Here is a 27,482-nt window from a genome sequence, read left to right as displayed (position 1 = left end):
ATGCTCAGTCATGCAGGCAACCCAATTAGTAACCAAAAAAGTGCCAGCTATTCAAAGAAAGGAGAGTTCTAAAATGAAACAGATCTCAGCTTGTCTGGGACGGTAGATAACCTGAGCCAAACTGCTCTGGGGGGATGGAGGGGGCCTGCCCCTTGTGTAACCAATCCAGCAACACCTGCACAGAGCTTCAGCCAATTGCTCCTGGGGGGGAGGGAAGGGACCTGCCCCTTGCGTAATAGACCTGGCTATCTACCTAAGGAACTTACACAGCCCTCATTACTATAGTATCTGAACACCTAATAGTCTTTAATGCACTTATCCTCGCTGCCCATGAGGTAGGGCAGCACTGTTATCCTCATTTTACAGATGGGGAAACTGAGGCATAGAGCAGACCTCCCGGGTCACAAAGGAGGTCTGCGATGGAGCAGAAACCTGAACCTGGATCTCTCAAGTCAGAAGCTAGTGCCCTAACCACTGGGACATCCTTCCTCCCTTGGAGGACTGCCCCTTTGGACCTGAGCAGCTGCCAAGGGCTTGAACGCTGAGACAAATGGGCTCCAGAGCTTGGACCTTTGAAGACAACGCGAGAGTGGCTACATTGTGGAATTGTGGGCAGCGTTTATCTAGTGGTTAGAGCAAGGGACTGGGTTCTCCTCCTGTTTCTGAGAGGGGAATCTTGTGGTTAGAGGACAGGTGAAGCTGGGAGTTAGGATTCCTGGGTTCTCTCTATAGGGAGGGAAGTGGGGGGCTATGGTTAGAGAATGGGTGGGGTCAATAAGACACCTGAACTGTATTCATAGCTCTGCCACCGATTCACTGTGTGACCTTGTCCAAGACCTTTCCTCCTCTCTGTGCCTCACTTTCTCCTTCTGCAAAATGGCAATAGCACTATTGGAGTACACGACGATCCTCAGATCAATCAGGCCCCACACTCTGATCAGACTCTAGCTCAGCTCCCCCCATGCCCATCTATCCAGTCTGAATAGGGTGACCAGACGTCCCGATTTTATACTTGTTTGTCCTGATATTTTGCCCTCCGGCGCACAGGCAGAGGGGGCTTGTGCCCCCCCATCCCACTCCACCCCGGCCCCGCCCCAACTCTGCCTCTCCCTCCCCCACTGGATCCCTCCCCAAATCCCTGCCCTGGCCCCGTCCCTTTCCCAAGCACAACGCATTCCTCCTCATCATCCCCCCCTCCCAGGCTTGCGCGAATCAGCTGTATGGCGGCACAAGCGCTGGAGGGAGCGGGGAGAAGCAGGACTCGGCAGCTCAGGGGAGGTGGAGGCAGAGCGACGGCGAGCTGGGGTGGGGTGGGGTGCGGGGAGCTGCCGGTGGGTGCTCAGCCCCCACCAATTTTTCCTATGCTCAGGTGGCTCTTGGTTTTTTTGGAGGGTTTTTTTGTTGCTCCACCAGCACACTCCCCCCCTCCCCCCTCCACGTCCGGATATTTCACATCTCTCATCTGGTCACCCCAAGTCTGAACCACAAGGAGAACCAAGCTGGGCTGTCAAGGACTGGAATGCTGTGTATAGCTCAGGTCACCCATGTTCTAGAAAGATGACTCAAACTGGCCGGTTGCAGAGAAGGGCTCCCAGGCTGAGCAGGGGAGAGGAGAACTGAGCTTACGAGAGGAGACGGAAAGAGCTGGGCCTGTTCAGCCTGGCCAGGTGAAGGCTGAGAGGGGATCTGCTCTCTGAAAATACACCGCGGGGGGATAAACCCAGGGAGGGAGAAGAGCTACTGAAGCTAAAGGACAGTGTTGGCACAAGAACAAATGGGGACAAACTGTCCAAGAATCAATTGAGGCTGGAGATAAGAAGGTCTGTGCCCAGCAGAGGAGGGAGGTTCTGGAGCAGCCTCCCAGTAGGAGGAGTCGGGGGCAAACACCCCACTTGCTGACTGGGATTCCATCAGAGGGTTGGCTGCGATAGCTCAGACCAGTCTCAATGACCCAGGAGGCTCCTTCTAGTCCTAAAATAAGCCCATTTTATTAAAAAAATATTTCTGTCCCTCGGATCCAGGAAGCTTCCTCCAACTGTTGATCTTTGCAGCAGAGCTAATTCGAGTCATTCTAGCTCAAGCAACAGCAGCCACATTGTGAAATAACCCTTGAGTGGCTGCATCCGCACTACCCCCCGTGAGGTGCTAAGGGCACAGCCCATGGCTCTTAGCACAGCAATCACCTCAGCCACTCTGAGTTCTTTCCTAGTCTTCTTCTTAGTATATGTGCAACGTGCCTCAGGCGCCACGTGACCAGGATTCATTTCCGAATTTGGTCTGCTTCTTAGATCATTAGCTTCCCCAGCCCAGGCCTGGTACTGATCGGGAGTGAGACAAATACTGATCCATGCCCCCCCTTTCCCAGTGAATTGTGGGAAAGCTTGTCTGGACACACAGAAGGGGGAAGACACTGGAGGACTAGTTACACTCGGGTGGCGTGAGCCTGTATCTACACTATAGAAAGGTCACAGGAAATAATCCCTACCTCTCAAAGCGCTTTACAGAGGTCAGTATCTTTACCAAACTTGAGGCACAGAGAGGGGAAGTGATTTGCTCAGTCACCCAGCAGGGAGTGGCAGAGCTGGAAAGACAACCTGGGTCTCCCGAGTCCCAGTCCAGTGCTCTAGCCACCAGGCTACACTGCTGACAAGTTACAGTCACTTGTGTTTTAGCCCATCACCCACCTTGCACCAGCCATCTCAAGTTAAAAGCACCACCACATCTGAGCTAAGAGTTTGCGCACATGTGGGTTTAATTTATGTTAAACTCAACCTTTCGGTGAGGGCAAGCCCCCAGGGAAGCTGATCATAAAAACAAAGATCATTAAGATCCTTCATTCGCACACACCCCAGCACTGAAGGCCACGTTTCTGTGCAAGGACCTGAACTGCAGAGCAAGCATCCGCTTCAGCAGCCTCGCTGCAAGGGCTGCATTTCAGGGCTACTCATCAGCTGCTGTTCCCGCAAGGACATGAATCAAGACGGTGCCAGCGGCAAGATCAAAAACGGTCTCTGCCATCACACATGGAACAGGATGTTCCTACTGGCGTGAAGGCTCAGAGCAATGTCTCCCAGCCGTGGAGAGGGGAGGCACTGGATTAAACAAGACGGGGCAAGACAGAACAGTGTGGGAAGGCGCAGGACTCAAAATCATGCGAGTAGAGCAGCAGACAGCTTTATGGAAGAGGCCCGTCCCAAATGTCCGCTGCAGCCAGTTGGACTGCCATTCCGGTTCTGATGGAAAAGTGTTAAGCAAATAGGAAGGCTCGGGCAGCATTTCCTGAAGGAGATCACACTCTGGATTTCTCCTGTCTCCCCGGAAGCTCTTCCCCCAACCAGATCCCCCAGTAGGCTGAAGGTCCATGTTGTCCAGCCTCCTGTCCCTAACAGTGGCCGGCACCACATCAGGGCTGCCTGGGGGGGGGGCGGGGGCAAGTGGGGCAATATGCCCCAGGCCCTGGGACCCGCAAGCCCTGGCCCAGCGGCGGTCCGGCTCTTCGGTGGCAGGGGGCCCTTCAGTGTTGCCGAAGACGCGGAGCAACTGAAGGGCACCCCGCCGCCGAAATGCCGCCGAAGACCTGGACCGCCACCGGGTGAGTACGAGCGCCGCAGCTCCCCTGCTTTGTCCCAGGCCCCCTAAATCTTCTGGGCGGCCCTGCATCACAAGAGGAACCCCACACTTACAGGATAAACTGCCCAAGAAAACGTTTCTTCTTGACTTCTAAAAATTAGAGATCAGTTTACGGCCTGAAGCATGAGGTTTTAATCTCATTTCAGATTTATTGAAACAACTCTGGACGTTTTTGTTATAGTCAGACTAGAAATAAGGCACAGATTTTTATCACTGAGGGGGATTAATCATTGGAACAGCTGACCCAGGGACAGTGTGGATTCTCCATCACTTGGAGTCTATAATTCAAGACTGCACGTCTCGCTGAAAGGATCCACTCTTGCCCAACCACCAAGCTGGGCTGGAGGCAGGAATGGCTGGGGGGGGATTCTCAGGCCTGTGTTATGCAGGCGGTCAGACTGGATGGCCAGAATGGTCGCTTCAAAAATCCAAGAGAGCTTGATTTTTTACACTACCAACCCTAGCACAGCATTAAAGCTAGCGTTTGCCTTTAATATTGCCTTTACCCAATACAGACAAATACCATGAGACACTCGGGTCCCTGTGTAATGTTGTGTTAGGAGACAGAGCCGGTTACGTAGTACAAATTACAAACAGATGCACCAATATTAACGTTTGTATTGTAGTAGTATCTGGAAACTAGCTGAGCTGGAGCCCCCACTGGGTGTGCACAGGCCCCAGCCAAGATCAGGGCCCCTCACCCCCCAGGTGCTGGGTGTCATGCTGATCCTGACAAAGATTGGAGGGCCCTGCTTCATGCTAGACACCACACAGAGCCCTGCAAACTGAGATTGGGGGCTTTTCATCATGTTGGACACTTCACAGACCTCGATGGAAACTGAGGGGGAGCCCATCATGCTGGGAACAACACAGACCCTTTGGAGTTCAGGGGAATCCTCCACTCTGCAATGTGCCACACAGACCCACCCTGGCTGAGACTGGGGGGCGGGGGGGAGCATTGTTCTGGGAAGCACCCAAACACATGGTAAAAGACAGTACCTGCTCCAAAGACATAAAAGATGAAGGAGAAGATGGAGGCACAGTGGTAAGGGTGCTAGTGAGAGACTTAGGATACCCAGGTTCAATTCTCTCCTCCACCAGAGATCTTGAGCATGTCTCTTAGTCTCTCTGTACCTCAATTTGCCCATCTGTAAAATGGGGATAACAGCTCTGCCCTACCTTATGGGGCATAATTATTAGTTAAACTGGAGAAGACTGGGATTAATATGAGAATCGAAAGGTGAATAAGGAACTGGTTGAAGGGGAGACTACAAACAGGATATAGTGAAAGGTGAACTATTAGGCTGGAGGGAGGTTACTAGTGGAGTTCCTCTGGGATCGATCTTAGGACCAAATCTTAGTTAACATTTTCATTAATGATCATGGCACAAAAAATGGGCATGCGTTAATAAAATTTGCAGATGACAAAGTTGGGAGGTATTGCCTATACGGAGGAGGACTGGAATGCCATACAAGATTTGGATGACCTTGAAAACTGGAGTAATAGAAAGGGAATGAAAGTGAATAGTGCAAGGTCATGCACTTAGGGCCTAACAACAAGAATTTTTGCTATAAGCTGGGGACGTATCAGTTGGAAGCAACAGAGGAGGGAAAAGAGCGGAGTATATTGGTCAATCAAAGCATGACTACAAACCATCAGTGTGATGCGGCTGCGAAAAAGGCTAATGCAATGCTAGGATGCATCAGGCCAGGTATTCCCAGTAGAGATAGAGAAGTATTACCATTATACAAGGCACTGCTGAGACCATGTTTAAGAACAATGAATTCAAATGGAACAGGTGCGGAGAAGGGCTACTAGGAAGATCAGAGGAATGGAGAACCTACTTACAAGAGGAGAGTTAAACTTAACAAATCACGTTCCTTAATCAAATGAAGGCTGAGGGGAGCTATGATTGCTCTCTATAAATACAGCAGAGGGATAAACACCAGGGAGGGAGAGGAGTTATTTAAGGGCCAATGTTGGCACACACAAAAAGGATGTAAAAAGGCCACTGATCAGTTTGAGCTAGAAATCAGACCAGGTTTCTAACCATCAGAGGAGTGAAGTTCTGGAATAGCCTTCCAAGGGGAGTAGTGGGGGCAAAAAACCTAAACTTGTTTCAATACTGAGCTTGATAAGTTTATGGAGGGGATGGTACAATGAGACTGCCTACAATGGCATGTGGCCCTTCAGAGATTGCTTTTAGCAAGTATCTCCAACTGCCAGAGATGGGACACTAGATGGGGAGGGCTCTGAGTTACTACAGAGAATTTTTCCCCAGGTGTCTGGCTGAAGGGTCTCAACCACATATTCAGGGTCTAACTGATCACCATATGGCCTGTGATGTGCAAGAGGTCAGACTAGATGATCATGATGGTCCCTTCTGGCCTTAAAGTTTATAAACGTGTTTAAGGGGAGCGGGAGGTTTCCCAGGCATTACAGCAATGCGAGGGCCAGGTAAATAGAGAAGTGGATGAGACAAACCGGCAGATAGGATAACTGGCAGATACTACAGTGATGAGGGGGTGGTCACATCAGAAAGATAGACAGACTTCTTAAGCAGTCAGGAGCTGCGACTGCAACACCCAGCATGACTGGGCTTGCAATCACAGCACAGCGACTGCAACAATGCTATGCCAGAGGAACACAAAAGCAGTCTTTGCAGATGGAGTCCCTTCCATTTTTGTTTACTGCACGTCGTTACTGGGTTGTACAGCTCACAGTTGTGCTGGTATGTGACCCTCTGCCCCCCTTCGCCATTGAGCGGTGAGCTTAATTCTGAAAGCCAACTGTGTTTTGCTCCCGAGCACTGAACCACACATTAGCTCATCCTCCGCCCCTTCTCACACAAGGAATGATGCAGCAGAAGCAGCCAGATGCAGACATGGAAGAGGAATCCTCGCACCTGTCCCCTGTGGAGGAATCCAAGGCAAGAAGGCTCAGCTGATCAGCAACAACTTGCAGCACAGCAGAAGTTACTTGTGATTGCAAAGTGCTCCTCCCATATGAGAGAATGCATATGGGGACTGCCTGTGTGCCTGCAGAATGCTACATTCTCTCTCTCTCACACACACACACACGTATATGTACCTGCAAAGCACTTTCCCCTACATGTGTGCGCAAAGCAATCCCCCTGCACTCTCATGTGAGCCCCTGCAAACTGCTTCCCACTACACACACCTGTGCCTGGAATAAGGTGACCAGAGAGCAAGTATGAAAAATCAGGATGGGGGTGGAGGTAATAGACGCCTATATAAAACAAAGCCCTGAATATCAGGACTATCCCTATAAAATCAAGACATCTAGTCATCCTAGCCTGCGAAGCACTCCCTCTCCATGTGAGTGCGCGCACACACACACACTCACACCTGCAAACTGCTCCCCACTGCATACGTGTACTCATGTGTGTGCCTGCAAAGTATTGCCCCACAGATGTCCACCTGGCATGTGCAAATTGCTCCCCCATACACATGTGTCTGCAAACTTCTCCCCCTATAAATATCTTCCACAAGCCATTTAAAATCCTCCCTTTCACAGCGCCAGGTGCAAGGGGCGATATTCACAGATTCCAAAATCAGCTGATTGTTATGATCCTGGCTCAGAATTGCTCGGGCTTCACCCTGGAAGTCAAAGACGGGAGATCTACTGCCTCTCTGCCCACTCCAGTGCAGAGCGATTGATGCCAGAAACCCCAAGTTATCCCAAAGAATAAGAAGGGGAATTTCACAGAGGGGCTTCAAGGTTGTTGTCCAGTGGCTCAGGATGACATTTGGCCACCACATGGAAGATACAAATATAGAAGCAAACTTAGCATGGGAGAACGTTGCTGAGGCAACAGCCTTTGTCCCCCAGGGAATGGTGCTGCTTCTGCCCCACTCTCCAAGATCCAAAACACACTTGCTGGATGCCACTCCAGATGCCGGCACTGATACCAGTGTGCTCTACTATCAGGCAGCACAACCTCTGCAGGCATCAGGTAGGATTATTGGCTATCTAGGAGAGTTCAAATTACACCTGATGAGTAATCCTTCTACGGCTCTCTGTGCCTGGATCTCAAAGCACTCTACAGACATGAAGGAAGCCGCAAAGTCTCTGGGTGAGGTTAGCCTTATCCCACCTTTTTACAGATGGGGAAACCGAGGCACAGGCTAGCCATGCCCAAGGTCACACAGCAAGTCAATGGTACTCACGGGAACAGAACACAGGAGTCCCACTTGATCCCCACTCCCCTCAAGGATGTGGGAACAAAATCCAGGCTTCCTGACTCCTTGTTCTGCCCATTCTATCCTCTAACTACTAGACCTAGCTCCTTCTTCCAGAGCTGGGAACAGAACCCAGGAGTCCTAAGGGCCCCAGCCCACTGCATTAGTCACAGCACCAACACCTAGATGTCCTCAGAGATTAAATCACTATAATTTCTCTCAACTTTTACTACCCTGGTAAATCATTTATTACCATGACCCTTTAATAGCCTCACTAAGGGCTTACTCACCCTGCTGCCGCACAATCATTAACTGATCAATGTTTAAATAATTAGCCTCTGATTGAAACAAAAAACTTTCATCAGACACCGCCGGAAGACAAACTACATTGTATTACAAGCCACACGGGCAAGCCAGTAAAGGGAGAGGGGCATACCAGGCACAGCCGCCATACACTGCTCTACAGTGATCCCTGCAGTTAGGATAAGCTGTCCTAACCCTGAAGCCAGGGAAATTGCAGACACATAATGCCTTAAAGGAGAACCCATTATGGGTATGACACAGAATCTACCAGATCAGATTCTTTGTTCTGGGTTATACAGAGCTGGTGGGATAATAGGGTTATTTTCCATTGAACATTTGGGTCCCCCCAACACAGAAATTTAGATACCAACAAATATTTCTGGTTTTGGCGGATAATTTAATTTGAAAGTCATATCATGGTGCCTCATGCTCCCATTCTCCACTATAGGCCAGCCTCCCTGGTCAGAGTACGTCTCCCATGATGCAGCAGTCTCCTCTCTTGCAGAAGGCAGGTGGTATATATATCACGGTAATACCTGGTCACAGTGCATCTTTGGAAAATGTAGTTCAGCTGCTTCATGCTCCCATTCCCCTCTCATGGCTGAGTTCCTTGGTCAGACTACATCTCCCATGATGCAGCACAATGTCTCTTCTTGAAGAGGGGAGGCAGTGTATCATGGAAGTCCACAGCCATGATGCATCATGGGAGATGAAGTCCAGCCAGGGAGCCTAGCAAACAGAGAGTGGGGAACCAAACTACAATTCCCATGAGACACTGCAGCTGCATTTCCAAATCAAAACATTTTAGTTTTGGGGCATTTGTTTTTTTGACAAAAAAATCCAAGCGTTCCATGGGAAGCAGACAATTTTCAACAAAAATTATGTCTAACCAAAAACTCACTTCTCCATTAACAAAAAAAAGTTTTGACAACAAAATTTCAGTCAGCCCTAGTGTTCTGCAGGAGGCCAGACTAGATGATCAGAATGGTCCCTTCTAGACTTAAAAACTATGAAGCCAACTACGGAAATAAAATTGGATCTCTGTTCTCTCTTTACAATCCAGCCTGAAAGGATCTTGTCCAAACGCTTTTTCTGCTTAAAATATCAGCTCTTAGAACACAGCTTCCGTTTTGCCAGAGGTCATTTTGGAAGACCATGCAGGGTGGCAGCTCTCTCAGTCCTTATCTGAGGGACTGAGTTGACTGAATGAAAATTAACCTCGTTTAAAAAAAAAAAAAGTCTTCATCCAGAACCAAAAGAGAGTACAGATCCTCATTTCCCTCTTAAGTAGGAGTGGGCCTAGAGGAAACAGCTGTGTGGTCTAGTAGGTAGAGCACTGGAGTTGGCTTCAGGATTCTGTTCCCAGCTCTGCCACTAGCCTGCTGGGTGACTGTGGGCAAGTCGCTTTCCCTTCCCGTGCCTCAGTTTCCCCATCTGTAAAATGGAGCTAGAGATACTGACCTCCTTTGTGAGGTACTTTGATGTCTACTGATTAAAAGTGGTATAGAAAAGCTGGGTATAATTATCATCATCAACAATTACCCTCAAATTGTTATATACATGAGGCTGAGCATTAAGGACTGCACTACTCTTCCAGCCTGGGGCGCGGTCTGTGAGGATGATGCAAGATGGATGAGCTAAAGCCAAACATGTTCCTGTAGATTTGAGGCCTGCAGCAACTGGCTGTGCCCCCAGCCCCGTTCCATTCAGAGCCCAAATCCCTGACACAGCAAGATTGAGGTTAGAAAGCCACTGTCAGTTTCAGAGACAAGGAAGCAGCTGGGAAACTGTCTGGGAGGAAAGGCAGCATGGTGCTCCAAGTCAGCACTGCAAGGAGCAAAAAGTTCCTGGGGAAGATACAAAGCTCTCAGCTGGGCAGGGTGAGACCTGAGCGCACACAGCGATGAGAGGCAGGGAGGACAATCCGTGTCTTGGGCTGAAAAGGAGACTCACATTTTGTCACGGTAGAGGCAATGGGGGAAGCTGTATTGTGAGGAGAGCTCTTCCCACCATGCCATCCAATTCTGAGTTCATGGGGGAGCAGCATGATCTGGGGGCTGGGGGGTGTATGCTAGATTGGAACTAAGTAGACCTGGATTCTGTTCCCAGCTCTGCCACTGACCTGCTGTGTGACGCCAGGCAAGTTCCTCTCCCACCCTTTGTCCATTTAGACCAGGGGTCGGCAACCTTTCAGAAGTGCTGTGCCGAGTCTTCATTTATTCACTCTAATTTAAGGTTTCGCGTGCCAGTAATATATTTTAATGTTTTTAGAAGAGCTCTTTCTATACATCTATAACAGGGGTCAGCAACCTATGGCACGCGTGCCAGAGACGGCACGCAAGCCAATTTTTAATGGCACGCGGCTGCCTGCTGGGACTCCGCGTGAGGACTCTGGAGGGGGGAAGTCAGGGAGCAGGGGGGTGGATGAGGCATGGGAGTTCTGGGGTCTGTTAGGGGGAAGGGGGCGGATAGGGGTCAGGGCAGTCAGGGGACAGGGAGCAAGGAGGGTCCTGGGAGGCAGTTAGGGTGGGGGGTCTCTGGAGGGGGTGATCAAGGGGCAAGGACCTGGGGGGGTTGGATGAGTCAGAAGTTCGGGGTGGGGGGGCTGTCAGGAGGCAGGAGTGTGGAGAGGGGTTGCGGCAGGCAGGGAGCAGGGGGAGGGTGGTATGGGTTGGGAGTTCTGGGGGTCCTGTCAGGGGGCGGGGAGCAGTTGGATGGGGCATGGGAGTCCCGGGAGTCTGTCTGGGGGTGGGGGTGTGGATAAGGGTTGGGGCAGTCAGGGGACAGGTAGGGGGTAGGGTCCTAGGGGGGCCGTCAGGGGACAAGGAGCAGGGAGGCTTAGATAGGGGATGGGGTCCCGGGGGGGCAGTTAGGGGCAGGGGTCCCAGGAGGAAGTAGTCAGGGGACATGGAGCGAGGGGTTGGAGGTTCTGAGGGGGGCAGTCACCCAGCCCTCTGCCCTGAGCCCTGACCCCCCACACACGCACACAGCCCTCTGCCCTGAGCCCTGCATCCCCACACACACCCCAGGCCCCTGCCCTGGGCCTTGTACCTCCCTCATACACACCCAGACCTCTGCTTGACTTCTTCACCCACCATGACCCCAGCCCTGACTCTGGCACCCCCACGCATATGCAGCCCCCCCTCTGCCCTGATACCTGCATCCCCATCACATGCCCCCAGACCTCTGCCCTGACTCTTGCACCCCCGCACATCCCCAGGCCCCCACACTCCATGCACCCCCCACATCCCTACCCTCACCCTGAGCACCAAACAGGAACTCCTGCACCCACCCACCCACATTCCCACCTGCACCCCTCACATCATATGGGAGCTGCCCAGGTAAGTGTCCCACACCCAAACCTCCTGCCCCAACCCTCCCTCATTTTAGCTCCTGGCCAGACCCTTCACCCCCAGCCCTGTGCTCAGTGCACTCCCACCCTCAGCTCAGTGCAGAGAGAGGAAGAGAATGGGCCAGAACCAGGGAGAAGGTAGGTACCCACTGTATGTGGGCAGGGCCGGGACCCCAGACTGGCAGCGAGCTGAGTGGTTCTGGCAATCAGGATCCTGGCTTGCAGGAGCTGGCGGATGGAACCCCTGAGCGGCAGTGGGGTCCCAGCAGCCAGCCCCGCACAGCCTGCTACCGGTCTGGGGTTCTGGTTGCCAGACCCTTGCCAGCCAGGGTCCCGGCCACAGGCCCTGCTCAGCTCGCTGCCAGCCTAGGTGAACAGAACCCCAGACCAGCAGTGGGCTGAGAGGCCCGGCGGCGTAAGATCAACATTTTAATTTAATTTTAAATGAAGCTTCTTAAATATTTTGAAAACCTCGTTTATTTTACAATACAACTCTAGTTTAGTTATATAATAAATAGACTTATAGAGAGAGACTTTCTAAAAAATATTAAAATGTATTACCGGCACACGAGACCTTAAATTAGAGTGAATAAATGAAGACTTGGCACACCACTTGTGAAAGGTTGCCGACCCCTGGTCTATAATATATAACTAAACTATTGTTGTATGTAAAGTAAATAAGGTTTTTAAAATATTTAAGAAGCTTCATTTAAAATTAAATTAAAATGCAGAGCCCCCCGGACCGGTGGCCAGGACCCAGGCAGTACGAGTGCCACTGAAAATCAGCTCGCGTGCCGCCTTCGGCACAGGTGCCATAGGTTGTCTACCCCTGATTTAGACTGTGAGCGTCTCTTCAGGCCAGAGACGGTCTTTCACTATGTGCCGGCGCTGTGCCTAGCCTGATGGAGGGCCATGCAGCACCTCGTCTGACATGACCCCCATCTTGGTTGAAGGGTCTGTGCAACACCCAGCACAACCGGACCCTCCCCTGATCTTGTCTGGGACCTTCAGTTGCTACCATTATACTAATTAGTAATAACATGTCACAGCAGGAAGATCAGTAAGAACATGCTCTGGACACTTCAACACACAGGAGCAATGCTCCATTCACACAGCGCCAAGCTGCCAACTTCAGAGCTAAACACAGAGACCTTGCTCCATAAGCTAAATCTCCGTCACGGGGGGCAGATCCACAGTCCCCCTCACATCTGCTCAGATGGCAGCATCCTCTCCAGTTAGAGACCACTGTGAGAACCAGGCCCACAAGCCCACCCAGCTGATGGCCATCATGGGCCCCACTACAAACCATGCCCTCCTGTCTCAATAGACAGATCAGTTTTCCCACCATAGTGGTGCATCTTTTCCCCTCATCCCATTAAGTCCCTCCCCATTTGCCACTACCCGAATCAGACCCTGAGCTCCAATCACAGAGCAGAAAGCCAGATACCGCATGCCCCTACACACAGAAGTTAGCACAGAAAACACAGCCCTAGCAATGATGCCCTCCCAATACATACCAGCACTAGGCTGCCTTACAAACCTGAAGGCTACTTCCAGACCCTACCTCCCTTCCCATTAGAGACCAGTACCTGAAAGAGGACACAACCAGTATGATCAATGGTCTCAACCATTCTAAGCGGTCCATAGGATCAGAGAATGGGTCCCATTGGGGAGAATGGCCTGTATCATGGGGGTTGAGAGGAGAGATCAATCCAAGGCTGTCAGGCAGCACATCACAAGAGATCTTTCAAGATGTCCATGTCTGCAATCGAAACAGATGCCTGGTGTGACACCAGCAACCCCGGAGTGATAATTACCAGGCAATGAATCTTCACTAACTTAAGACTTATGGCTGAGATCGTATCACACATGTACAAAGACAGCCCTAAAGGGCTATACACTCAAGAATGCTGCAGGTGAAAGCTTTGTTGGTATTAACCTTAACTCTGCCCACTCTGTATCCCCAAGCTCTCACAAAAATGCCCTAAAAGAAAAACACACCTGCGTGTCTAGTCGGGTATGCCAATGGGTATGAAATGATATAACCCACATACCCTCTTCCCGAGACAGAGTCCTGTACTGGTATACCCTTATTATTATTATTAATTATTATTATTATATTAAGCCTTCAGTCTTACAGCAATACAGACCAATTAACCCCGCCCCTGCACTACAAACTGTGCCACCCCTATAGAGACTAGTGCAGGTCCTATACACTACATAGCACAGACCCATTTCTCCAACACAGAACATTAACCAAATACCACAGACTTGTCCATCCTTCCCAATATAGCCCAGTCTGTCCCCTCTCATTACAACAGCAGAAGACCCACACCCAGTCCATATTGAGGCATATAGACTGGTCCATATTGAGGCAACAAGAACTAAGGGTGACTCCATATTACAGGGATACAGACCCACTCAATCCAGAGAGATGGAATTGCTCCACGGTGCCAGAAGGCCAAGGACAGGTCTATACCAAGAGATAGATACTAGTCCATATTAAGGGGTAGAGACTCTAGGTCTGGGTCCATATCACAGAGTTACAGACCAATCTCAACTGGGGAATGGAACCTGGGCCACAAGCTTCTCTATTTTCTAAGGGAGGTATAATTTATGAGAGAGGGAACTAAGCCAATTCTCACCAGAGGTTGTTCCAGTCCCTACTGGAAGATAGAGACAAGTTAATAACGTGAGGGAAAGGAGATACAGACCAATCTCCCACAATGCTCCTTGCCACACAGTGCCCCAAAGGGCATTAGGGTGGTCACATCCAAACCCTATGGGGGGAGAAGAGAGAAAGGTTTGTAGTGGGCATCTGTGACTGGTCCATATGCGCCATGCAGCAGAGTCCATACTGGGCGGCAAAGGGTACCCTAAGATGGTTCCCTGAGAAGGAAATGTAGGCATTGGAGTGGTCTGTATTAGGGAGACCCCACAGTGGGTAGAAAGGAGGTGGGTTTGTATGGGACAGCTGGGACTGGTCCAGATAGAGCAATATAGCACTGGGGAATCCATATGGAGCCATACAACCTAGTACATGCCAGGAACAGGGGAGCCCAGCCCAGTCCTTGACATGTGTGTTCATACAGGTGATACAGCCTTGTTCGGGGATGGGGGAGGGAGAAGTCTGGACCAAACAAGGAGGAGGGAGAGTCCAACACTGGTGCATATGAGGGGATACAGCCTAATCCATATGGGGAAGGGAGGGAGGAGCTGGCCCATACCGTAAAATAAAGCCCAGTGTATACAGGATGGGAGCAACTGGAATATACAGTGAGGAGAGGCCTAGCCCTAGTCCATATGGGACCATACAACTTGGTCCATCGGGAAGGAGCAGGAGATGGTTCATACGGGAGGGAGCCCAGCCCTGGTCAATACAGAGGATGGAGAGAGTTCATCCCTGGTCTATGCAGGAGGGGAGGAGGGGCTGGTCCAAATTCTGGAGGTGCAACCCTGATCCATACCAAGACAATAAAGCCCAGTCCATAGGTGAAGGAACTAGTCCATATGCAGGGATAGTCCATATGGAGAGAGTAAGGGCTGATTCATATGCAAGGGGAGGGAGTGTCCAGCCCTGGTCCCTGCGGGGGGAGGGGAGGGCTGTTCCACACAGGGGAGAGGGGCTCCAGCTCCAGTCCATACAGGGCAGAGGGGCTGGACCTTACGGGGGAGAAGGGGTCCAGCCCTGGTCGATGCAGGGGAGGGGGTGTCCAGCCCTGGCCGATGCAGGGGGAGGGGGTGTCCAGCCCTGGCCGATGCAGGGGAGGTGGTCCATATGGGGGTGCCGGGGCCCCAGCCCTCCCTGTCCCAGCGGGTCCCTCTTACCCCGCGGCACGTCAGCCGCTTGCTCCCCAGCTGTCAGGTACCAGCCACCGCAACTTCCTCAGACATCTCCGCCCCCTCGCACCCTGCCCCGCCCACCTAGCTTATCATTGGCTGTTCCTTTAGAAAGCCACCGCCCATTGGTCGCTTTTGCCACACCCCCATCTCCCCTCGGTCGCGCCCCCAGAGCCCGATCTGTGGCCGAGCGGACCTGTCACTCACCGGTTCAAGCCTGGCGCCATCCCGCCCCCCCTGTGCCTTGACCACCTCTCTATTGGCCGCCCCTGAGATCTGATGCCTGGCATTGGCCAGCTTCTCTCATTCCTTTTTTCTATTGGACAAAGCACTTGTCAATCGGCGTCCCAGAGCCCCGCCTAAAGGGGGGGACGTGGCTGCACCATGGTGAACCCGCCCCCATCTAGGAACGGACATTGGCTGACCGACTAAGACCTCTCCTGCCGCGATTGGTTGGACGAAGGAAGGGGCGGGACCCAGCGTAGTGGGCGTGGCCGAATGACTCATTCAGCCAGCCAGGCAGGGGACACGTGACCGTAACACTATGCGGGGTCGGGCCCTCCAGCCGGGAAGGTGAGGCGCGTGCTGGACGAGTGCGGGGACAGTGCCTGGGCGCTGCATGGGGCGGGGCGGCGGCTGCAGGGGGACCCTGCTTGAGGCTGCACATTGGCTGGGGTGGGACAATCCCACTCCCCAGGGTCTGTAACAGCCAAACAGCGAGCGGCGTCAGGCTGCGGGGCAGGACTGTGTCCCCAGCACCGCCCCCCTTACATCCCCTGAGCTGCCCTCTCGGGCTTCCCACCTTCCACGTTGCAACTCTGCCTTGCACGGCCGCTACGCCAGGGCCCCATCAGCAGCGCAGGGCTCCATCGCTCTGGTAGGGTGACCAGATGTCCTGATTTTATAGGGACAATCCCGATTTTTGGATCTTTTTCTTATATAGGCTCCTATTACCCCCCACCCCCTGTCCCGATTTTTCACACTTGCTGTCTGGTCACCCTACGCTCTGGGGATGGTGAAGTGGCTCCTAGGAAACAGGCAAGAGAACCCAAAGTGACCTCCCTCATATAATCAGGCCAGGGGAGAGCTCTCAGACAGCCCGGGGAATCCACCTTCACTGTGCCTGGCGTAGGGCTTATACCGCACAGAGGACTTGTTCTGATTCCATCCACCCGCATTTCTCTGTCCCAGCCCCCAAAAATCCACCTCTCTCGCTGACAGAGGTCCTTAGGAGCAAGTCCCCGCTAATGAGCCCTTCTGCTGCAAGGTGACTGGGAGGTGACAAGTGGATGGCATTATTGGTAGCTGCTCCTCCAAACATCATAAACCTGGAGTGGATGATGGAAATGAACCAGCAAGTAGAAAAGAGAAAGGGGATGCTGAGGGGATCATCCCAGGGAGCAATCCCTGATGAGAGCACTGTAGCTGTGCAAATAGGTACATCATCTCTGTGCCCATTTCCTGCAACACTGCTTTTACAGATCCTCCCTGAAAGGTATTAGCATGGCACAGTCCTCTCTCCTTAGGCAGGTTGAGCTCATCAGGGCTTGCAAAGCTAATGAGGGTCAAGGCCTACAGAACACCCTACTACTGCAGGAAATGGAGGACCAGGGCTCAGCACGGGACAGTCACCCTTGGGAGACTGCTGGCCCCGGCATGGTGCTAGGGTAGAGTGCCCAGACAGCATATGTGAAAAATCAGGCCAGAGGGTGGGGGGTAATAGGAGCCTATATAAGAAAAAGACCCAAAAATCGGTACTGTCCCTATAAAATCAGGACATCTGGTCATCCTATGCTAGGGGTTGCTGTGGGGTGGTGAGCTCAGCAAAGGACACACTCCCCGTGCAGTCAGTGCGGATGCCTATGTCCCAATGCAGCAGTAGAGGGTGCTGTGCACTTTATAATGCTGCATTTTGGAGAGGGACATAGAGCCAAGCTTTTCCTGTTCCACTAAGGGTCTCTTTCTAATCTAGACCGTAGCCCCAGAGGTCACTGCAGTTAAACACCAGAAAGAGAAGCTCTGATCTCCCCAGTAGCCTCTGTGGGTCAGGGCTCCCTTTCCACACCTTTGCTGCTCCTCTATTCAGCACCATCGCAGATCTGATTCTCCACTGAATTTACAAATACTCAGGAGTCACACACAAGGAGCAGCAGCGTGGGGACAGGGCTGCATCAAATTACTTTAGGGGGTAGTTGCTTTCCCAGAGGGACCATTTATTCAGGATTCAAGATATCCCCCTATGAGTCTTAGATGTGAACAAGAGAGACTGGTTTCCACTGCCGCTACACCCATGATGCAAGCACGGGAGCAGATTTAATCCTTAGTAGGTACTGTATATTACAGCATCGTAACAGGCACCGTACAGACAGCCCCAGCTGAGATCAAGTCCTGTGTTGCACAGACCCCAGCTGAGATCAAGGTCCTTGTTGACCAGGCACTGCACAGACCCTACCTGCAACAGGGGTCCCTGTCATGCTGGGAGCTGCATGAATCTCAGCCAAGATCAGCCCCCCCATCATGCCAGGTGCTGCACAGACTCATAGTCCCTGCCCCACGGAGCTCAGTCTAAATAGGCAAAGGATGAGAGGAGAAACAGGTGCAACATAAGGAAGGGCCTTGCTCATGGTCACCCAGCAGGTTAGTGGCAGAGGTGGGAATAGAACCCATGTGTCCTGAGTCGTAGCCATTGGGGCTACTGTGCTGCTGCTGTCCTTGGGAGCCAGGGTGCAGGAAGTGAGGGTAGCAGCTTCTTGCTCTCTCCCTCTGTGCTGCTGATTTTAGCAATATATCAATGTTAAAACAACTCTGGGCATGTGCCCATAGACTCTGATGTGTGTTGGGGGAGGGAAGCCACAGGGGCTTATGAGGGTCTTGCCAGTCATGTACCTGGGATCAGCTGAGGACTGGGGTATGACAGCAGTAGGATACAGGGAGCAGCTGGGATCTTAGTGCAGTGGAAGCCCAGGCCCTAGTCAAACTGCTTTGCCAGCAGATAGAGAGGGAAGTGGTTTGAGTGGGTGGGAGCAGGCTCATGCTCCATTCCCCACAGGCTAGTCCCCATGGCCCCTGAGCTCACAGTCAGCTGGGTCTGTGTCAAAGGACCAGCCCCATCCCACACAGTCACCAGCCTCTCACAGGCTAGACTCACAGTCAGTGTCACAACCAGCTTCCTTTAGGCAGCTGGCTCCCCCTCCCCCAGCATGGAGTTGCCCTGGTGTCCATTTCTCCCTGCTCCCCCAAGGGAAGGAGCATCTCCTTCAGGCTAGTTCTCTTCCCAGGGGTGCAGCAGCATCCCTTAGGGCTCTACTATTTACCCCCTGAGCTCCCCAATCTCTCTCAGTCCCTCCTGAGGGAAGGGTGAGGGGGATGTGAGAGCAGCAGAGATAGGAGCAGCTGGGAAACCAGGGCTAAGATGTTGGAACTGGGAGAGACAAGGCTCTGCAGTTACACAGACCACTAGATGCCCCTTACTCTGTAGCTTCAGTTTCCCCCTTTTGCTTCACGTCCCTCCTTCAGGAGGGGTCAGCCCCAGCAACAGCTGCTCTGAGCCTTCCTGCACCAAACTTTAAGCACTCAAACAAAGGGTTAACCTGGGAGGGCAGGAGCCTGAAAGTTTTGAGGGGAGGTTTGGTTCTGGACTCCAATTTTCTTCCTAGCTCAGGCAGGGTCTGCTTATAGCACCTAGCTCTTACCCAGCACTTTCCTGAGGCTGCCAGTATAATTACCCCTATGTGACAGACAGGGAAGCCAAGACACCGAGAGGGGACATGACTTGCCCAAGGTCACCAGGCTGGCACCCAGGAGCCCCAGTCAGACACAAGGACCCCATGTGCCAGGCACTGCCCAGATCTTGCCAGACCAGCCAGCTACAGCGATAAGCTATCAGGATCCAGGCTGGGAGGCTCTAAGCTGCTAACACTGTTCCTGCTCTCTGCCCCATAGACCTTCATTGACTGTGCTGCTACAGCAGCAACATTTGACCCCACAGGGCAACGTGGAGGGACTTTTGATGAGTAGCAGCATCTACCTTTGACCTCATGGGCTGAGATTTGCGTGGGGGGGGGGGGGAGAAGAGAAGAGAATTTTGTGATAAGGCAGCCAGACCAGGGACCTTTGGCCTGTGGGACTGGAAGAGGAAGGGGAATTTCCATAAGAGGCCTGATTGGATGTGGTAGCACCCACAGGTGCCACACCCACCCCAACGGGTGAATCAGCCAGAGCAAAAAAGGGAAGCTAGAGCCACTTGCCCTAGGGGATCTGGCCAGGACAGGAGCATCTGGCTTCTGCGGGTGAGCAGGGACAGGATCAGACTCGGTGTCAGCTCCGGATCAGGCCACCCCCACTCCAGAGATGGCCCATGGCAGGAGCTTCCGGAGAGCGTACTCCCTCCGCACCCCCAAATCCCCCAGCCTCCTGGATTCCACCTATGGCCAGCTGGAGGAGAAGACAGAGAACTCGGACAAGGCTAAGCAGAGGGCAAAGAGGAGAGCTGTGAGCCTGAGGGGGTGGAAGAGTGGGATGGAAGAGTCCCCAGCTGAGAGGACCCCCACCCCAGGGGAGATGCCTTGCTCATTAAGCCTCGATGATGGGGAGCTGCTGATTGGCGAGGCTCAGAGCAAGGGCTCTCACAGGATGAAGCAGTGCAAGAAGGTAACAGCTTGGAAACCCAGGGGGTGACATGGGATGGGTTTGGGGGTGCACTGATGGGAGCCCCCCAATGTTTTCCTGGCCTTCCCACCAACCCCATCCCAGCCTAGATTTTTCCCAGCAGCCCTTGGGGGTTTCCATTCCCTCAGATGCCCCTCCTTCCAATCTCCTCCACTGGTGGCCTTTTCTGCCCCTTACTCCCCCCCACAACCTAGTTACTCCCTGTACCTCTCTCCAATATCCTGTCCCAACCCCTCTGATCCAGTGAGGTCATGACCCTCTCTGCCTTTACCAACCCCCAGCTCCACTCTTCTCTCAGTGGCATTTCCCACCCACACACCAGGGAAGTTACCACATCCACCCCCATCCCTGTCCCTGCCAGACTCTCCCCTCATCTCCAGCAGTGCTATTTTCTACCCCTCACCTCAAGGCATGCTAAAAATTTTTACTGCCCTCTCATGGTTGGTGGCAGAGGAATCTGCAGGCCCCCATCCCATGGAAGGCTGCTAATGGCTTATGCTAGGGTTTGGTTTCTAAAGAGTGAATACATGGCAGCTGATGAGGCAAGTGTGCAACAGGCATGAGGTTATAAACCCTGCCAGGAGAGGGCATTACACATTGTTATAAGCCTTTTGATCTGTCAGGCTCTAATCATTTATTTAGACCTGTTAACCCTGCATCCATGGAGGGGGAAGTGACCCAGTGCTCTGGGTGTTAGCCTGCAACTCAGACTGCAGTAAATTCCCTGGTCCACCACCCAACTTAGACAAGTTTTAGTTTTACAGTTGGGGAAACTGAGTCAGACAGACAGTAGCCTTGCAAGCATTGTTGTGAAGATAGCTACACTAAGGGTTGAGAGGCCCTCAGGTAATGGTGGTGTGAGATGGTCTCCCCCCACTCTGGGGCCAGATCAGAGCCAGCACTCCCTGGAGGGGAAGGTCTATTCCTCCTCCTCCCCCTAGCCAGCCTGTTTCCCTCCCTGAATGGAAGCCAGCACCTGCTAGAGGGGAAAGGCCCCATATCCCACTCCCTGCCCCCACAAGCCAGACAGTGGTGGAGTGCTGTTAAGTCTTTGGAAGTGGGGAGATTTGTCCCACTTTAGAGGATGGGGTGGGGGGAGAAGGAAAGAAAAATAGCCTTCTAAGCAGGACTGGGTGGGAAGTGGTTGTCCCATCCTATGGGAATTTGAGATTTCAAAAGCTCTTCCCCACCCCCAAAACACACACCAGAAAGTTGGTGAACCCAAATGAAAACAGTTTTGAGTCAGATCCATTGAAACAAAACATTTCAGTATTAAAGTCTAAATGAAGTTAAATTTCAAACAAAAAATGGCTTCAAACCAAGATATCAGACATTTGTTTAACAAATGTTAAGACAGGACATTCCAGGCCCCTCCTCCCACAGTGTTTTATCAAGCCAGGAAGTTAATCAAACTGCCCCTTTTCACAAACAGGATTGGTTTCAACTAATCAGCATTTTTGGGCCAAGAATGTTTTGTTGACTGGCTCCCAAGCAGCTGTAACAGGACCGCCCCTTATCAGCGTGCAGCCCACTAGAGTTCAAGTTGAGACTTGCTTTCTGCTTAACATACGGTTTTTATAAGTCCTCGGAAAAATCTATCAGCTGACTCAAATTGTCTTGAAAAACTGCCATGCCTCATAGGGGCCTTGGCTAGAATTAGCAGTACAGCTATGGGCTCTTTGAACAGGGATTTACAGGATAGAACCCCCTAAGATCTCACATGGTACATAACCCTTCTGGTTCTTACTAGGGAGTGTTTTGATCGCATTAGTGCCTAGGAACCCCTCCCTCCAATCTCTCACACACCCCTCACTAGCTGTATCAGGGTAGAACCTACAGACCAGGGTCCCATTGGCCCCAAAAATGCTGTACTAACCTAGAACCAAGCAGCAGTCACTGCCCTGAGGTGCTTACAGTCCCAGTACCCATGGCATCTAGGCCTCTTGGAGGTTTAATAGCGGAGTTATCACAAAGCCACAGGGAGCCAGCCCCCCCAGTCATCAGCCTCAAGATGGGCAATAGCCTAGGGATCAGCCTCTGCTCATGGGACATTTGGGATTATAACAGGGCAGGAAGCTCAGAGCTAGAAACAGGCTGTAACCCAGGGGTAGGCAACCTATGGCACACGTGCCAAAGGCAGCACAAGAGTTGATTTTCAGTGGCACTCACCCTGCCCTGGTCCTGGCCATCCGTCCGGGGGGGCTCTGCATTTTAATTTAATTTTACATGACGCTTCTTAAACATTTTAAAAATGTCATTTACTTTACATACACTAGTTTATATTCTAGACTTTTAGAAAGAGACCTTCTAAAAACATTGTGTCAAGTATCAGAGGGGTAGCCCCCGTGTTAGTCTGGATCTGTAAAAGCAACAAAGAATCCTGTGGCACCTTATAGACTAACAGACGTTTTGCAGCATGAGCTTTCGTGGGTGAATACCCACTTCTTCGGATGCAAGTCTAAAAACATTAAAATGTATGACTGGCACACAAAACCTTAAATTAGAGTGAATAAATGAAGACTCAGCACAGCATGTCTGAAAGGTTGCCGACCTCGGCTATAACCCAACTTCTGATGGGCTGAGCACCCCCTAAAGGGGAAAAGGGCCACAGTCCCAAACCTGCTTCCCCTTCAGGGACATAAAAGGTCAAGGCCTCCTCACAGCCTGGTCCTGCCAATCACACCACAGACACTTGCAGTGACAAGCCACCTTTGCTGAGGGCTCCTTTAGTTACATACAAGCACTAGACCCACCCCACCATAGTCTTAAATATAGGGCCAGATGGCTCTGTTTATAGGTTTTCCCAGGACTCCCCTCCTTCACCATCTAGCCAGATCCTTCCCCCATCTCACAGGCCCCACAGATTCCCCAGGGTTCCCCCAAAAATGAAGCTTAAACAGCCTACCTAGTTGTGGGGTTACTCACCAGGTATTTAGTGCCCACCCCACTGGGCTCCTATCTGTAATCCCACCGTGGACTTCCCCAGGATCCTGTCACTTAGCCAGGACAGTAGCCTCCTGGGCCAGTCCCCTGAGCCTTTCATTTCACAGCAGCACATCTCTGTGCCCCCTGCCAGCAATCACCCAGTAGTTTACACCTGTGTCCCTCATCTAGGGATTCTAGCAGCCACAGCTCCCAGCTAACCTAAGTTAGGCCTGCAGAGAGCATTTTATGAGAAGCTCCCAGCCCTTCCTCAGCTGGGATTGATTGATTGAAGTGGCCCCAGGTGGAATTAGGTGAGCTGCTAAACAGTCCCTGTTGGGAAGCAACTAATTAGTCACAGGGGACTGCGCTCATTCCCTCTTAAAGGGCCTAGCACCCTGTGACAGGCTGGATTGGAGCCTTTCCCTAGAGGGAAATAGGGTGACCAGACAGCAAGTGTGAAAAATCGGAATGGGGATGGGGGTGGGGGTATAATAGGAGCCTATATAAGAAAAAAGACCCAAAAATCAGGACTGTCCCTATAAAATCGGGACATCTGGTCACCCTAGAGGGGAAGGTCCTATATCCCACCCCCTGCCCCAGCCAGTCCCCCTGCCCTGGGGTCAGATGGGAGCCAGCGTCCCCATTCCCAACACCCTAAGCCAGCCAGTCCCCTGGCTTGGTGGGCACCACTTCCCCTAGCCTGTCTTCACAGAAGCAATTTGCAGCTCAGCCAGGGGGAATCTCGGCCTACAGCCTGCTGGAATCCCAGCTGTGACTTTGTCCCCAGCTTCCGGGGGGCAGCCCCCAGGCCAGCCCCACCTGATACCTGCTATCATGGCCATTGCGCCTGCCTTAGGGCAGGGGGGCGAGGGCAAATCATGGAGGAGTCCCATCAGAGCACACCCTTCCTTGGCCTTTCACCCCGTTCTCTACCCTCCAGCAGGTGGACCGAGCCCTCCGCAGAGGCTGGGAGACCTTCGTGGCTAACCTGTACAGCGTGACGCTGAGCCGCCCGGCTCCCCCCTCCGAGGCTGCCCCGTCGCTGATGAGAACGTGTTGAGGAACCAGAAGAAGAGACAATGACTCTGAGTGGCTGGGCCACTCCCGGAGACATGAACTTCCTAGAGCAGCATCAGCCACTGATCTGGCTGTGTTGGGGATGGGGTGCTTTTTTATATCGACTGGAGATGGGCCTGGGCCACCCATCTGGATCCAGATCAATATATAACTCTCTGTCTGCCCTCATATACACTTAGCTATCCATCCCCACATACACCCCTCTGTCTATCCCCACATACACCTATCCATTCATCCATCCCCACAGACACCCATCTGGCTATCCCCATATACAACCTATCCATTCATCCATCCCCACATACACCTATCCATCCCCATAGACACCTGTTCCATTTGCCTATCCCATGTAGATCTATCCATCCATCCCCATACACCTCTATCTACCGATACATCTCTCTATCTACCTGCACATGCATCCTCCTCCTTACTCTCATACACACCTGTCTCTCTAAGTTTCTCTCCCATGGTCCAGGCTGGCTGGGGTCCAAGTTCCCAGCCTGGCCCCCTCACTGGTAACCTGGGAACAGAAATCTCAGCTCTGACTACGTTCCTCCCGCTAGGCCTCCGTCCAAACCCATAACCATCGGTGCTACACCCCAGTTCTTGCTGCTGCTCACCTAGCCGCAGCTGTAATGCCCAGGCAGCGTTTCCCTGCATGTCAGCAACCACAGGGTCGGGCTGCACTGTAAATAGTCTCCAAGTCACAAGGACTCCCATTATTAATCCCACCCTCAGTAACCTGCCCTAACACAGCAATCCAACCTGGTGGGCCCCACCTTATGAGCATGGCACTAAGGGACTCAGACTGTCTCCTGCTTGGGGGTGGGGGTGGGGAGGGGAACCAAGTGATTTTTCAGAGGGGTTGATTTTTCACTAGGCAGAGCCACAGGGGCTCCTTAGTAGCCCCCCTTCCCAGTGTGGGTACATCTCAGGCACAGGGGCATCAAACTGGCTACTGCTGGGCGGGGCCAGACATGCCTGCAAAAGGAGCGTCTGGGGTTCCCTTGGAAAGCCGGAGGGTGCTGGGGGAGGGGCGCAGTGCCAGCCCCAGAGGATACCACACCCACACAGCAGGCAGTGCCAGGCCCAGAGAGGCCCTGCCCAATGCAGACAGGACAAAGGGTGCCTGATGTCAGGCAACGTAGTGATTCTGGAACCTGTCCGGCCACCCCATCCCCAGGCCCACACACTTGGGAGTGAAATGCTCTCGCTAGCAGGGAGGGGACACAAGTCGCCCCCTGGCAGGTTTTCAGCAACAGGGACCAAACTAGTGCCCTCTGGATCTAAATGCACGAGCCTCTCCTGCCTGAGCTAAAAGCCAGGGCTCTGCCACGTTCCTCAACCTGTGTATGTGGCCCAGCCACTAGAGGGGGACAAAGCCCCACGCTGAGTGCCCCAGTGGTCTGGGGCCCTGGTGGAATGAAGGGTTGCCATGTTTTCAGCATTGTATGAACGGTCCTTGTAACCTGATGTGCTGCACGCCCTGCGCTAATAAACCCTGAAACCCCACCATGGCACCTGAGCCTGCTTTCATTGCCATCCCAGACATGGCCCCTTCTGCCATGAACTAGGCTAGAGGGATGGGGCATCACCACTGTCCAACCGAAATCCCACACACACTGAGCCACGGGCCCTAAGGAGGCAGAATGCTCTGGGCACAAGCCACATGATCAGGAGCCAGGACTCCTGGGTTCTCTGCTTGGATGTAGGAGAGAAGTGGTGTCCAATGGTTAGAGCAGGGAAGCTGCAAGTCAGAACTCTTGGGTTTTATTTCAGAGTAGGGGGGGTGGGGGTCTAGTGGATACAAGCAGGAATTGGAGGCCAGGACACCTGGGTTCCATCTCTGGGCTTAGCAAGGGAGTAGGGTCTGGTGGTTAGAGTGGAGAAGCTGGGAGTCAGGACTCCTGGGTTAGGTTCCTGAATCTGAGAGAGGATGGGGTCTAGTGGTAAGAAAAAGGAATTGGAAGGCAGGACTCCCAGCTTCCCTTCCCGTTTGCCCCTGCATTGGAGAAAGTCCAGAGAAGAGCAACAAAAATTATTAAAGGTCTAGAAAACATGACCTATGAGGGAAGATTGAAAGAATTCTAATCTAGAGTGTTTAATCTAGAGAAGACTGAGAGGGGCCATGATAACAGTTTTCAGGTACATAAAAGGTTGTTACAAGGAGGAGGGAGAAAAATTGTTCTTCTTAACCTCTGAGGATAGAACAAGAAGCAATGGGCTTAAATTGCAGCAAGGTCAGTTTAGGTTGGACATTAGGAAAAACGTCTTACTGTCAGAGTGGTTAAGCACTGGAATTAATTGCCTAGGGAGGTTGTGGAATCTCCATCATTTGGGGATTTTTAAGAGCAGGTTAGACAGACACCTGTCAGGGATGGTCTAGATAATACTTAGTCCTGCCTTGAGTGCAGGGGACTGGACTAGATGACCTCTCGAGGTCCCTTCCGGTTCTATGGTTAATGGTATGTACCGTTGCTGTGAGGTCCGCAGGTGGGAAAGTGCACTGTGTTAGACACCTCAGAGCACGTTGTAAATAACACGACTCCCACAGAGCCCAAGTCTACCTGTCAGGGCTGTCGGCCCACGGGTAGCAAGCTCTGGAAAGGCGCTAACACAGCAGGATCATTGCAACATGGAAATCTTCCCCACGCCATGTTGGGAGCTGTTTGCCTTGTACCAGCCAGGCCCCTGGGGGTTAAGGAAAAAGCCAGAATCTCCCACCATCGCCCGATGCTACAAATTATACACAGATTGTTCCCTCTTCGACCTGAGCAATTCACAAACAATAAGGGGTTCCTGGGATGTTTTCATTTGCAGAAGAAATGTGAGATATGAGTCAGGTCTATTTTGGGCATAGTTTTGTTTATACATAAAAAAAAATGGATGCAGAGTGCTGTTGCCCTTGACACACTACAAGTCACCAACAGATCAGGATAAATAAGAATTTTTGATTTTCTGGAAAGTCTTAAAAAAACAAAACAAACCACACCCTCACAGGTCCACTCAACTCCCAGTGCTGCAGGCTGGGACCTGATGCTTTACTCGAGGGCATCACAACAGGCAAGAAGGGAGGGAGGGGTGGAGTACAGTTTCCATCCCAGAATACTCTACGTAACTCAATTATGACCATTTTATGAATGTGCACAACGTGCCAGACCTAGCTACGTACCCACTGCAGCTCAGGGGGTGGGGTGGAGATGTTGCAGCAGCTTGTCACTCACAGAACACAGTGAGCTCTGGTACTGGGCTCACATGCTATTTAAATGGATACCACCCTATTCCTATGAACTACACACGGGTCACATTTGAGGCACAGCAGCGGAGCAGGATATGAATTTTCTTTGCAACTGAGGGAGACCCTGCAGATTCTAGAGCAACCCAAAGCAGCCAGTAGATGGTGCTTGGGCTCACTTTATTTCTGCTCTTTAGCCAAGTCTCTGGTAGTGCTATGGATTGTAAGGGCAGAAGGGACCATTATTAGCAT

The 27,482-nt window shown here is 52.1% G+C and overlaps 2 protein-coding genes across 10 annotated transcripts in view; one reads left to right on the top strand and one right to left on the bottom strand.

Moving 5' to 3' along the window:
* Positions 1–22,957, bottom strand: part of PC (pyruvate carboxylase) — a 235,843-nt gene extending 212,886 nt beyond the window's left edge. For 4 of the 8 annotated variants that reach the window (XM_039547631.1, XM_039547625.1, XM_039547626.1 and 1 more), the window contains exons 1-2: positions 15,317–15,387; positions 14,134–14,268 (exon numbers count right to left, since the gene is read on the bottom strand). The gene's annotated coding sequence lies outside the window, so the exon portion shown is untranslated. Of the gene's footprint in view, positions 1–8,672; positions 8,692–14,133; positions 14,269–15,316; positions 15,390–22,921 lie in introns of those variants that run through there. The other 4 variants (XM_039547629.1, XM_039547632.1, XM_039547639.1 and 1 more) reach the window with 4 other exon arrangements.
* On the top strand, positions 19,409–25,507 carry C7H11orf86 (chromosome 7 C11orf86 homolog). Of its 2 annotated transcripts, none has more exons than XM_039547642.1 (2): positions 19,409–19,978; positions 23,865–25,507. In XM_039547642.1, exons 1-2 carry the CDS (start codon positions 19,679–19,681, stop codon positions 23,979–23,981), a joined length of 417 nt encoding a protein of 138 aa, XP_039403576.1. In that variant the 5' UTR covers positions 19,409–19,678; the 3' UTR covers positions 23,982–25,507. The 2 variants fall into 2 exon arrangements, with proteins under 2 accessions (XP_039403576.1, XP_039403575.1); XM_039547641.1 differs by having other exon boundaries at positions 19,424–19,978; positions 23,862–25,507.
* Positions 25,508–27,482: the final 1,975 nt, after the last annotated feature.

The sequence above is a fragment of the Mauremys reevesii genome, linkage group 7 (assembly GCF_016161935.1).
Source record: "Mauremys reevesii isolate NIE-2019 linkage group 7, ASM1616193v1, whole genome shotgun sequence".
Classification (NCBI taxonomy): domain Eukaryota; kingdom Metazoa; phylum Chordata; order Testudines; family Geoemydidae; genus Mauremys; species Mauremys reevesii.
The sequence above is the reverse complement of the archived record's forward strand: the minus strand, read 5'-3'. Positions and strand labels throughout refer to the sequence as shown.